Raw genomic sequence first — 13503 nt, forward strand, 5'->3', positions numbered from 1 at the left:
TTCTACAGGAAAATTATTTTCAACCTAGATTTGATATTTCCTGCCAATCGCATGTGAAGGTGGAAAAGTGCCATTTGCTGTCTCAGACAGAAGAGGATGGTCTGGGATCCAGACAACAAGGATCAGTCAACGCCTGGGAGCAGGGACAGGAAGAACCAGTACAACACCGGGGATCCAGGCTGGAAAACGTCCCTCCAGGAGAAGGAAGGCCAAAGGCAATCTCCAGGGAGAGCATGGGGAAATATACCAATAAGTACTGGAAAGCTTTAAGGAGCATTTTTACATATGTTAATAAAACCCTGGAAAATAACAAAAATAAGGAAGTATGGTAAGTTGAATGGTGGCCCCTGAAAAATGTGTTTAGGTCCTAACCCTGGGAACATGTGAAAAAGAGTCTTTGCAGATATACTTAAATTAAGGATCCCCAGGTCAGATCAGCCTGGAGCCTTTGAAGGAAGCCGCTTTCCTGCCAACACCTGACTGCAGACCTCTAGCCTCCAGAACTGGGAGAGAATAAGTTTTTGTTGTTTTAAGCCTCCCCATTGCAGTAATTTGTTAAGGGCAGCCCTGGGGAGGCTAATATATGGGGTAAGCTTAATTTCGGGAAAAGCTGGAAGATAAACAAGAAAGAAAACAATCAGAGTATGATTGGCCTAAAAATGAATATTTCTATGCATATGTATTACTTCCATTAAGTATAAAAATCAATTTTAAAAGGACAGATGACATATTACAAAAAATGTTTTCAACTTATCTAACAAGCATTGTTTAGTACTAATAAAACTAAACAAATAACTGTTTCGTGCTGAATTAATTCTAAGATAGAAGAGTGTTTATAAATCATTAAGAAGATAAGCTCATGAAAAAAAGGAAAAAATTAGAGAGAATTCAATGAGAAGAGAATACAATGTCAATAACAATATGAAAAAAATCATCCTCATTTATGATCTCAGAAAAGCAAATTTTAAAAAAAGATACATTGGATGTGGTGGCTCACACCTGTAATTCTTGCACTCTGGGAGGCCATCATGGGAGGATCCCTGGTGGTCAGGAATTCGAGAACAGCTTGAGGAAGAACGAGACTCCCACCTTTACTAAAACTAGAAAAATTAGCTGGGCATTGTAGTGGGTGCCTGTAGTCCCAGCTACCAAGGAGGCTGAGACAAGAGGATCACTTGGTGAGGTTGATGTGAGCTAGGTTGAGGCCAAGGCACGCTAGCCTGGGGCAACAGAGTGAGACTGCCTCAAAAAAAAAAAATGCTGTAATCTATTGGCTAAGATTTTGTTGAGAATTTTTGCATCTATAGTCATGAGTGTAATTGGTCTGCAATTCTCCTTTTTAGTTGGGTCTTTTCCTGTTTTTGGTATCAGGGTGATATTTCTTTTTTTTTTTTTTTTTAATTGTTGGGGATTCATTGAGGGTACAATAAGCCGGGTTACACTGATTGCAATTGTTAGGTAAAGTCCCTCTTGCAGTCATGTCTTGCCCCCATAAAGTGTGACACACACCAAGGCCCCACCCCCCTCCCTCTGTCCCTCTTTCTGCTTTCCCCCCCATAATCTTCTCATTAATTGTCCTCATATCAAAATTGAGTACATAGGATTCATGCTTCTCCATTCTTGTGATGCTTTACTAAGAATTATGTCTTCCGGGCGGCGCCTGTGGCTCAAGGAGTAGGGCGCTGGTCTCATATGCCAGAGGTGGTGGGTTCAAACCTAGCCCCGGCCAAAAACCAAAAAAAAAAAAAAAAAAGAATTATGTCTTCCACTTCCATCCGCGTTAATACGAAGGATGTAAAGTCTCCATTTTTTTTAATGGCTGAATAGTATTCCATGGTATCCATATACCACAGCTTGTTAATCCATTCCTGGGTTGGTGGGCATTTAGGCTATTTCCACATTTTGGCGATTGTAAATTGAGCTGCAATAAACAGTCTAGTACAAGTGTCCTTATGATAAAAGGATTTTTTTCCTTCTGGGTAGATGCCCAGTAATGGGATTGCAGGATCAAATGGGAGGTCTAGCTTGAGTGCTTTGAGGTTTCTCCATACTTCCTTCCAGAAAGGTTGTACTAGTTTGCAGTCCCACCAGCAGTGTAAAAGTGTTCCCTTCTCTCCACATCCACGCCAGCATCTGCAGTTTTGAGATTTTGTGATGTGGGCCATTCTCACTGGGGTTAGATGATATCTCAGGGTTGTTTTGATTTGCATTTCTCTAATATATAGGGATGATGAACATTTTTCCATGTGTTTATTAGCCATTCGTCTGTCATCTTTAGAGAAGGTTCTATTCATGTCTCTTGCCCATTGATTCATAGTTTTTTTTTTTAAACTATAGTCTGGCCCTCCAACGGTCCGAGGGACAGTGAACTGGCCCCCTGTTTAAAAAGTTTAAGGACCTCTGAATCCAGTTTTTAAACACTATACTCACAACTGTGGGAAATTATGGATATGGAATATTAGGCTACAGCTACTCCAAATCCTTCATAAGCAGCTGCCTCATTAGTCTGTATTTGTTTTTATTTTAGTAATGATAAGGATACATGTCTGAGAAATAAAACTCTAAAATACACCAAAAAAAAGAGATTACATTTTTTGGCCTATCTCAGGGAAGAAATTTAAAAGATTGAGGTTTTGTTTTGTTTTTGCTGGAGTGAGCTTTCCTTCACTGGAGCCCCGAAATTGAGCAATCCAGCAATCCAGGGTAAATTTACCTTTTGATCTTAGCATCACGTTTTTAAAGAACTTGGAAGTGTACGAGTGTGTAGAGAAGAGGCCAAGTAGGAAAGTTAGAGGTGAGGTTAATGAATTCATATACCGTTATTGTGCAAATACACATTTTTTAAACAGCACCATTTCCAAGTTATACACAATAGAATCCCATGTATCTACTATTACAGTATCACACAGAAGAGTTTCACTGCCCTAAAAATGCCCTGTGCTCTACCTGTAGCCCCCACCTCCACCCCACTCCTGGCAAGCACCGATCTTTTTTACTATACTATCTACTATCAACTTTTTTACTACTTTACTATCTACTATCAACCACCAATCTTTTACTACTTTACTACTTTACTATCTTTTTTACTACTTTTTTATTCATAGTAATATCCATTATTTTCCAAGATACGGAGAATCAGAGACTCTTACCTACTATCACTAGGAGTTCAGAACGGACCAACATTATTCAAGGGCAATTTGGCAGAACCGAACAAAATGTAAAATGCGGTCGCCTTTGTCCTGTGCGTTCTACTTATAAGCCTTGACCCTATAGGAAGGAGCTCCAACTTCTGTACGTATTCAGGATGTTCACATCAACAATATTTTTAATAGCAACAAACTGCAAAATACCCCAAATAGCCATCGATAAATGAATCTTTAAATATAAAGCATTTTAAATCTATAACACGGAAGGCTGTGCAGGCGTTTTAAAAGATGGAGGGAATCCTAAGTGTACTGATATTGAAGGATGCCTAGGACACAGTAGGAGTGGGAGGAGGGGAACGCAGCAAGACAAGGTAGAATTTAATGACATTTTTACAAAGAACTACGCCGTTCGTGTTTACGTACGCGCATGTGTGCATGTCTGTTTGTACGAAAACAGAGAAGAGACTGCGAAGATGTGTACCAGTTTGGGGGAATGCCGGAGGGGAGAATACTTTCACTTTTCACTTTACAAATTTTAAGTTTTTTTTTTTTTTTTTTTTACAGTATAAAAATGTTTATTTTGTCTTTAAAAAAAAAAGAGAAAAATATAGTTTAACAGGGCGGCGCCTGTGACTCAGTGAGTAGGGCACCGGCCCCATATACCGAGAGTGGTGGGTTCAAAACCAGCCCCGGCCAAATTGCAACAAAAAAATAGCCGGGTGTTGTGGCGGGCACCTGTAGTCCCAGCTGCTCGGGAGGCTGAGGCCAGAGAATCGCCTAAGCCCAGGAGTTGGAGGTTGCTGTGAGCTGTGTGATGCCACGGCATTCCACAGAGGGCAATAAAGTAAGACTCTGTTTCTACAAAAAAAAAAAAAAATATATATATATATATATACACACACACACACACACACATATATGAAGTTTAACATAAATGTATTTAAATTTTTTTCTGGTTTTAAAGTTAACTGTTGTACTTGAAAATGTGCCTGTAAATTCTTTGATATTTCTCCCTCCAAAAGTCTGAAACTAATTCCCCTTCATGTGAATGAGGGCCAGACTTACTGATTCGCTCCAAAGCATAGATTATGGTGGAAGTTCTGCTGTGTGGCTTCTGAGGTTAGATCATAAAAAAGAAAAGCTTTTATCTTGTCTCTCTCTTTCTCTGATTGTTTGCTCTGGGTAATGACTTACTCACCTGTGTCTAGAGGTCACTAAAGCAGCACTCAGGAAAGGATCACATGGAGAGCAACTGAGACTCCCAGTAACAAGTGAGGCCAACTTGCCGGTGAGCTGTCCTGCCCCCAATCCCCAGACAAGCCTTCAGATGATTGCAGCTGACTAACACTGACAGAATCCTGTGAGAGACCTGAGCCAGAACACCAACCAGAAAAATTAGTGGGGCGTTGTGGCAGGCACCTGTAATCCCAGTTACTCAGGAGGCTGAGGCAGGAAGATCACCTGAGCCCAGGAGTTTACGGTTGCTGTGAGCCAGGCTGAGGCCATGGTACTCTAGTCTGGGGCAACAGAGTGAGGCGCTGTCTCAAAAAAAAAAAAAAAGTTTGATAAAGGGCCTGTATCCAAAGTGTACAAAGAACACTTAAAATCAATGGGAAGAAAAAACCCAATTTTTTGGGCAGCGCCTGTGGCTCAAAGGAGTGGGGCGCTGGCCCCATATGCCAGAGGTGGCGGGTTCAAACCCAGCCCTGGCCAAAAACTGCAAAAAAAAAAGGAAAAACCCAATTTTTTAAAAGGGTAAAAGATCTAGACAGACACTCCACCAAAGATGATATACAGATGGCATATACGTATACAAAAACACGCTCAATATCACATGCCATTAGAGAACTGTGAATTAAAGCAACAAGGAGATACATTGCGCACCTATTAGAATGACTAAACAAAAACAAAAACGAAAAACTGACAATACCAAATGCAGACAAAGATGAGGAGCAACAGGAACTCTTACTCACTGCTGGTGGAGCTGCAAAATGATACAGTCCCCTTAGAAGCCAGTCTGAGTTTTTTACAAAGTTAAACATAGTCTTACCATATGACCCAACTATCCTATGTCTAGATATTTATGCAAATGAGTTGAAAATGTATCCTCAGAAAAACTTGAACACAGAAGTTTATAACAGTTTCATTCATAATTGCCAAAAACAGGAAGCAACCAACATGTCCTCTAGCAGGTAAATTGATGAATAAACATCCAGATAATGGAATATTATTCAGTGGCAAAAAGAAATGAGGAATGAGCTATCAAGCCACAAAAAGACATGGAGGAACCCTAAATGCATATTATGAAGTGAAAGAAATCAACCTGAGAAGGCTACATACTGTGGGATCCCAACTATATGACATTCTGAAAAAGATAAAACTATGAAGATAGTAAAAAGATCGGTGGTTGCCAGGAGGGGAGGAGGTTACTGGTGGAGCACCGGAGATTTTTAGGGCAGTGAAACTCTTCTGTACGATATTGTAATAGTGGATATATGGAATTTGTTAAAACACACAGACTATACCACCACTAAACTATGGACATTAGTCAAAACAATATCAATATTGCAACAAGTAACAAACGAGCCACATTAACAGAAGATGTCAATGGAAGGGGAAACTGTGATGGGGAAGGGTGAGAAAAGATGGGAACTTCTGTACTATCTGGGTCAATTTTCTGTAAAACTACTCTAAAAATGAGTTCACTAATCAACACAGGAGTTAATACTAGTCAACTGAAGGAAAAGTAGAAATAAGGCAATCCTGCCATACAAAGTCTCAACAGAAAGATAATCACTGTTAACCCTCAGGCACTAGGGTTTTTTCCTTCTTGTCTTTTTTCAAATGTCTATGTATATGGATTTTTTTTTAAGAGTTGACATCATTCTGCTAAATCCATTCTGAAGGTTCACAGTTTGGTTTCAGTTTGGATTTTTAACCGCAAAGAAAGTAAGAAAGTAGCCCATCTAAAAAACATCAGTGATACCAAAAACAGATTCTAGAGGGGCCAGTTGCTATGGGAATGATTGAAAATAAATTTCGTTTCACACTACACTCTGCTAATGTATTGACCAGAAGGAAAGAGAAATATTTGGCAACTTTGAAAAGTAGCCAAAAAAACTTCTAATCAAGAAGAAGGAAAATGCATCAGCTTGGTGTAAGGTTTCACAGAGGCCAGTGGTATTCCCCTGCAACTTAACTCCCCATGCTCTTTTAGCAGCCCCTTCCGTGGAAGGGAAAGGCAGCTGGGGATCAGTAAGTTTTCTTTAGTCTGTGGGCTGTTGTGCAGGGTGGTATGAGGCCAGGGAAATGTCACCCTTGCCCTCCAACAGAGATGCTCTAAATATTTAGAAGCTAATCCAGGCTTAGGTGATCAGCCCGGACACCACACTGGCCCTTAGCACTGAAGTAAGCCCAGGGTACTGGATCATGGAGCAGTCTGGGGGGTTTTGGAGAGGGACCAGGATGCCAGAAAGTAAAGGACATTCAAGGAGTTCAGGAGAGTGACAATTTCCCAGCAGAAGAATTTTAACATATGAAGAAATGATAAGACCATTGTGAACCAACTGAATTCTGACTCCCCTATAACCAATATTTTTATAAAAGCCTGTTTAGTCATAGCAAGGGAAGCCTCAGAGGGGAAAAGCAGAGTTGCTCTCACAAAAACAACTACATGTAGTGTGAAAACAGGCCCAGCTTCTCACCAGGGGGAACAGCTCAGCTTTAGCATCAGATAGATCTGGTTTCAAATCCCAGCTCTGCCATCATTACCACAAACTATTTAATATTGGAGCCCCAGTTTCCTCACCTGTAAAGTGGATATAATTGTTCTTATCTAAGAAGTCTTGGTAAGGATTAAGTAAAATAAGCCACGTAGACTAAGCACAATGCCTGGTATACATTAAGTGCTCCGTCAAATGCATTTGCCATGATTGCCACCACCACCCTCAAGAGGTGACTGTCTGTGCTGCAGGATGCTTTAAAAACACAGCTGGTGGTCCTGTCTCCCATTCCCTGCCATATTCCAATGTAGATGCCTGGTCACCATTGCCATATAAAGACAATCTCTTAAGGGCAAAATATCAAGCAGCAGGATCCCAGGAGGCTCCATACTTGGGAGAGGAGCAAAGATTTTTGGCGTGGAACCAACCCAAATCATAAAGCTACAAAGTTATGGACACCCTGGTAATAGCTTTAATAGCTTCTCCCTCAAGGCATAAGAATTTAGGATTAGAGTTGTCAAACATCCTGAAGGACAAGGAAAAACCCATGGTGAGATTATACAGTGATTGATTGCAAATATATGATCCCATTTCCAAAGGATGCAAAACTATACCTGTATGCTTTGCCCTTTTTTTTTTTTTGAGACAGTCTCGTTATATTGCCCTCACTAGAGTGCCATGGCATCATAGCTCACAGCAAACCTCAAACTCTTGGGCCCAAGTGATCCTCTTGCCTCAGCCTCCCAAGTAACTAGGACTACAGGTGCCCTCCACAACGATCTAGTTTTTGTATTTTTAGTAGGGAGGGGGTTTTGGTCTTACTCAGGCTGGTCTTAAACTCCTGAGCTCAAGGTAGGATCCCACCTCAGTTTCCCAGATTGCTAGGATTACAGGCGTGAGCCACTGCACCAGGCCCGCTTTTGTTTTTGTTTTTGTTTTTGTTTTTTTGCAGTTTTTGGTCAGGGCTGGGTTTGAACCCATCACCTCCGGCATATGGGGCTGGCGCCCTACCCCTTTGAGCCACAGGCACCACCCTGTTTTTAGTTTTGTTTTTTTTAGTTTAGTTAACAGATTCATATTTTTATGTTGAAAAAAATGTAATACAGAAAACTATAAATAATCAAACATATATCTGTCCCTATCGCCCAGAAATGGCAATTGTTAACATTGGTTATATCAAATCCTTAAAAAAGAAAGAAAGAAAGAGAGAAAGGAACTATGGCAGATAAAATTATTTTCTTCCCTACCCACATATCTAATTCTTGTCTACTCTTCCATCACTGTTAGGCATTTGATATGTGTATTTACCCATCCAGGTCTATCTTTTTGTTTTACCTACATTTTCTGGCTTTTTTAAAAATAGAAAGTAAATAAAAGAATACATAGAAAGTGTGCTAAGTGACGCCTGTGTGAACAGGAGCTTCCAAGCCCATGAAGCTGCACCAAGGCTCACGCACTCAGGTGATCCAGAACAGCCTATGGGGGGATGGGGTGTGGTCTGCAAACACCCCCTGTGAACAAAGCAGTGCACATGCATACGGCTGTGTGGCTTACCTGGGTCCAGGTGGGTGAAAGAGCCTACCACAAAGTCCAGTGTGGACACGGCCAGCAGGAACAGCAGCAGCAGCTGGAGGCGGATTATCCATTTGACACCTGCTAGGTTAATCCCCAGCAAGGCCAGAAGCACCACAACTGAAATTCCTCGCACAGCCCAGATATTCCCGAGGCCTAGCAGATCTGAGATGGATTCAGCAAAGCCGGTGATATACATGGCACCTGCAACACACTGACATGTGACTCTAGGTAGGAAGAGTCATCAAGGCAGAGAAGACCGTGGAACCCAGAGGTGGGGCCGCCAGGCCCTGAGCACCCTGCTGCCCACTCAGCACACTCAGCTGTGCCTAGCTCAGCACTTGGGACCTGGCGTGGGGTTCAACCGGCCCTTTCCGCCTGGGAACCTGCTTGGGGCCCCATTTCTGCTCAACATCTTCACTAGGGAATGAATGCTGAGCCCAAGCTGCGAGCTGGCTGTCCAGGGTAAGATGAAAAGACCATGGGAGGAAGAGGCCAAAGAGGCCTTTGAATCTCTCTGTCCGAGTTTTTCAAGGACTAAACACAGAACAAGAGCACACAGGGGGCCCATTTATAGAGCCATAAAAGGGCGCTGCAACGAACCATCGTTTTTTTCTTCCTGTTCTTTATAGGTCAGTATTATTTTAAAAATCATCTAAAACTTGGAAATAGGAAAAGAACGTAAGTGGCACACCTTTTGCAATATCATACAGGACAAAGCCTACCCAAAGACCACCTAGGTGACTGGACTTAGTTTGACTTACTATTTGCTATTGATTAAATGTATTGAATGTCCCAAACTTAATGAATTACATGTTGATATAGAGATTTTTTTTCCCAAGTAGAGATGCAAATAACTTCTGCCCAGTGGAACAGAAGATAAGGGTTTGCTGTCCTATAACACATTAACTAGTTTTGTTTCTTATTTTTATTTATTTATTTTTATTTTTTTTTTTGTAGAGACAGAGTCTCACTTTATGGCCTTCAGTAGAGTGCCGTGGCATCACACAGCTCACAGCAACCTCCAACTCCTGGGCTTAAGCGATTCTCTTGCCTCAGCCTCCCGAGTAGCTGGGACTACACTAGTTTTGTTTCTAACACAGCAAGCTTATCCTTGCATTTATTTATTAAGTTGTCTAACTATGAATTTATGACTTTGATCTCTTCCCAGTCCTTGTCTTTCCCTATTGCTCTCTATCATTTTACTGACTGCTCCATTAATTGATGCATTAAATAAAATCTGTGGGGCGGCGCCTGTGGCTGAGTAGGTAGGGCGCAGGCCCCATACACTGAGGGTGGTGGGTTCAAACCTGGCCCCGGCCAAACTGCAACAAAAAAATAGGTGGGCGTTGTGGCGGGCGCCTGTAGTCCCAGCTACCCGGGAGGCTGAGGCAAGAGAATCAATCGCCTAAGCCTAGGAGTTGGAGGTCGCTGTGAGCTGTGTGACACCAGGGCACTCTACCGAGGGTGACAAAGTGAGACTCTGTCTCTAAAACAAAAAAAATCGATGGCACATAGTTATTTTTTATTTGCCTCATAATCATGGTTTTCTCTTTGGGGAACTATTCAAAAGATCATTTCAAATTAAATCACTGAAAACAACACCAGCCTCACTTTCCATAATTCCTCAGCCTCGGCCCCCTTCTCTCCTCAGATTTGTCCCTTCACTGTCCCCAGGTCCACCAGGTCACTCTCACCACTGTAGCCCTGCCATTGCCATTCTCCCAGGGAACAAATTCAAATCCCTCCTTTCCCAGGAAGCTTTTCCTCATCCCTCTTTTCTAAATAGTATGATGCTTACTGCCTGTGCCGTGTAAGTTTGACTTCCCGTCCCACCACTAAGAACCCAAACATCTTAAAAAACAAAAATTTTTATGCTGATTACACCTCTTAAAATACCCTGCATTTGCTAAGTATGCTGCAAGCATTCAATAAATACTTTGGGATATGCTGACCACATGAAAAGTGCTGTGGGAAGCAAGGAAAAAGCTTCCACCTTTTGTATAAAGGCCAGAAGGGTAATGATATGACTTCTGTATTTGAGGGGGGCTCACAAAGAAGGCCGTTCTTCACTGAAATCAGCTTACTTTGTAAGTAGGTATATAACATTTTTGTCAGTATCACCCAAATTTACACACAGTTATTCCAGCCCTTTCAATGTCCCATACTGATAAGCATTTCTATCTATATTTGGGCGAAGAGGGAAGCCCAGGAAATGTGGGAGAAAAGCAATCATCTCTGAGACAGAGAAAGAAAGCGAGAGAGGGGTAGAGAGAGAGAGAGAGAGAGACCTACCTATGTTTTCCTGCATCCATCTCAGAACTCAGAGCTCCCCCTAATTAACACCAAGAGTGTGACAGTGATAATGATGTTGTTCCATCAGGATACAGCCAGGTCAGCAGGACTCTTTGTGGTCAGATTTATTTAAATTTTTAAAAATAAGTGAAAAAATGTAGTAATGACTATCATTTACATGAGCACTACTTTCCCAGGTGTCCGATTTTTTCTAGCATGCCCAGAATGAGGCCAGAACTTAAATGTGATCATTTGCACCTGGAGTTTCCAAACCAATTTTCTTTTCTGCCAGGAGAACAGAATTTGTTCAAATGAGGGAGGCCAAGCTGTAAATGCTGCCTTTTCCCAGTAACTCCAGTAGAACCCCTCTTTCAAAGTTGTACCTAACATTGCTTTTCAGCCCAAAGATGCTAGCAACGAGAAAAAATAAAATACTCTCTGGGCTGGCACGGTGGCTCACGCCTGTAATCCTAGCACTCTGGGAGGGTGAGGCAGGTGGATAGCCTGAGTTCAGGAGTGAGACCAGCCTGAGCAAGAGTGAGACCAGCCTGAGCAGGAGTGAGACCAGCCTGAGCAAGAGTGAGACCCCTGTCTCTACTAAAAACAGAAAAACTGCAACAGGATCACTTGAGCTTAGGAGTTTGAGGTTGCTGTGAGCTATGATCATGCCATGGTCCTCAAACCCAGGGTTACAGAGTGAGACTCTGTCTCAAAAAAAGAAAAGAAAAGTACTCTTCAAGATGCTCGTAAGAACATGGTAATAAGGAACACAGACTGGGAAGCCAGTGTCCTTGTGACTTGAGAAAGTGTTCTAACCTCTCTGTGAAAAACAGATAATAATAGTACTTACTTCAAAAGGTTACTGTGAGATTTAAAAGAGATAATTTGTGCAAAGTCCTAGAATAATATGAGCTTCAAAGAGTTACAGAAATAATAGCCTCTGGCATTGTCATCCTTTGTTATCAATAGCTATTGAAGAAGAAGAAACAGTAGCTAGTTATGAATATCAAAAAACACTCCATTAATACCAAATAGATATTGGCACTGGGAATTTGCAATATAAATTGTAAATGAAAGTATATGCCTGTAGTCCCAGGTACTTGGGAGGCTGAGGCAGGAGGATCCTTGAGCCCAGGAGTTTGAGGTTGCTGTGAGCGAGGCTGAGGCCAGGGGACTCTAGCCTGAGCAACTGAGTGAGACTCTGCCTCTAACGCAATAAATAAAATAAAAGTTCTTTAAAACAAAGAGATTTACTTTAAGAGAAAGCACTTACAGTCTAAAATTAAACTATCTTTTCAAAACCTAAGAGTTTGAGAAGAAGAGGCGAGGGTATTTTGGAGAATGGAAAAGTATAGGTGTTGTAGAGATTTCATATTTGGGCAGTAGAGGAGCTAGTAAACAAAGTGTCCTAGTTGTGAAGGATAGAAAAAGTATTAAAGACAAATACAAGTTTAATTATGGATTCTAGGGTAGAATGTAACTGCTAGCAGAATTAAAAACAGAGTAGAACTTCCAAATCAACAAAAATGCAATAGAAATAAATTTGATCCTGTTGACCAAGTCAGGAGAAATGAGAAATAAAATTTCAAATTATCTAGAAATTAATGAAAAGAAGAATATTTTATTCTAAAACTCCAGAGGCACAACTTAACTTATATTCAAAAGGAAAAAAAGGGTGGCACCTGTGGCTCAGTGAGTAGGGCGCCGGCCCCATATGCTGAGGATGGCGGGTTCAAACCCAGCCCCCACCAAACTGCAACAAAAAAAATAGCCGGGCGTTGTGGCGGGCGCCTGTAGTCCCAGCTGCTTGGGAGGCTGAGGCAAGAGAATCGAGTAAGCCCAAGAGTTAGAGGTTGCTGTGAGCCGTGTGACATCATGGCACTCTACCTGAGGGTGGTACAGTGAGACTCTGTCTCTACAAAAAAAAAAAAAAAAGAAAGGAAAAAAAGAAGAAAAGCCAGGCACCATGGCAGGCACATGCCTATAATCTCATCTCCTTGAGGGGCTGAGGCAGGAGGATGACTTGAGCTCAGGAGTTCAAGACCAGCCTGGGCAACATAGCAAGACCCCATCTCTATAAAAAAATAAATAAATAAAAGGGAAAAAAGTATAGTTTTCTATTTTTTATTATTAAAAAAGGAAGAAAGAGGAAAAAAATTGACTTAAGAGATCATGAAAAGACCAAGGTAAATAAAAGGAGAGTACAGAGAAATATTTAAGGAAATATGAAATTAATGAAATAAAAGAAAAATAACAAAAGAGAAAAATGCAAAAAAACAAAAGCTGATTCTTTTTTTTTTTTTTGTAGAGACAGAGTCTCACTTTATGGCCCTCGGTAGAGTGCCGTGGCCTCACACAGCTCACAGCAACCTCCAACTCCTGGGCTTAAGCGATTCTCTTGCCTCAGCCTCCCGAGTAGCTGGGACCACAGGCGCCTGCTACAACGCCCAGCTATTTTTTTTTTTTTTTTTTTGGTTGCAGTTTGGCCGGGGCCGGGTTTGAACCCGCCACCCTCCGTATATGGGGCCGGCGCCTTACCGACTGAGCCACAGGCGCCGCCCAAAAGCTGATTCTTTTTTAAAAACTCAGTTAGATAAGCCCCTGGCAGCCTGATTAAAAACAAAAGAGAAAATGCAAAAATATAGACTATCAGTACTAAAAAAGCAATAAAACTACTCATACAGAGGAGACTAAAAGATGGAATAAAGTATATAATTGTGCTATAAATTATGAAATATTCGTATTATACAATATTAAACAACCACTTA

The 13503-nt window shown here is 41.4% G+C and overlaps 1 protein-coding gene across 11 annotated transcripts in view; it reads right to left on the reverse strand.

Moving 5' to 3' along the window:
- Positions 1 to 13503, reverse strand: part of SLC12A8 (solute carrier family 12 member 8) — a 156307-nt gene that overhangs the window by 107808 nt on the left and 34996 nt on the right. For 7 of the 11 annotated variants that reach the window (XM_053564400.1, XM_053564403.1, XM_053564398.1 and 4 more), the window contains one exon: positions 8423 to 8654. The exons of 3 other annotated variants lie outside the window; for them this stretch is intronic. In XM_053564400.1, coding sequence (XP_053420375.1) covers positions 8423 to 8654 — 232 coding nt within the window. Of the gene's footprint in view, positions 1 to 8422; positions 8655 to 13503 lie in introns of those variants that run through there. One more of the 11 variants, XM_053564409.1, reaches the window with a different exon arrangement.

Source organism: Nycticebus coucang, chromosome 16 (assembly GCF_027406575.1).
Source record: "Nycticebus coucang isolate mNycCou1 chromosome 16, mNycCou1.pri, whole genome shotgun sequence".
In the NCBI taxonomy this organism is placed as follows: domain Eukaryota; kingdom Metazoa; phylum Chordata; class Mammalia; order Primates; family Lorisidae; genus Nycticebus; species Nycticebus coucang.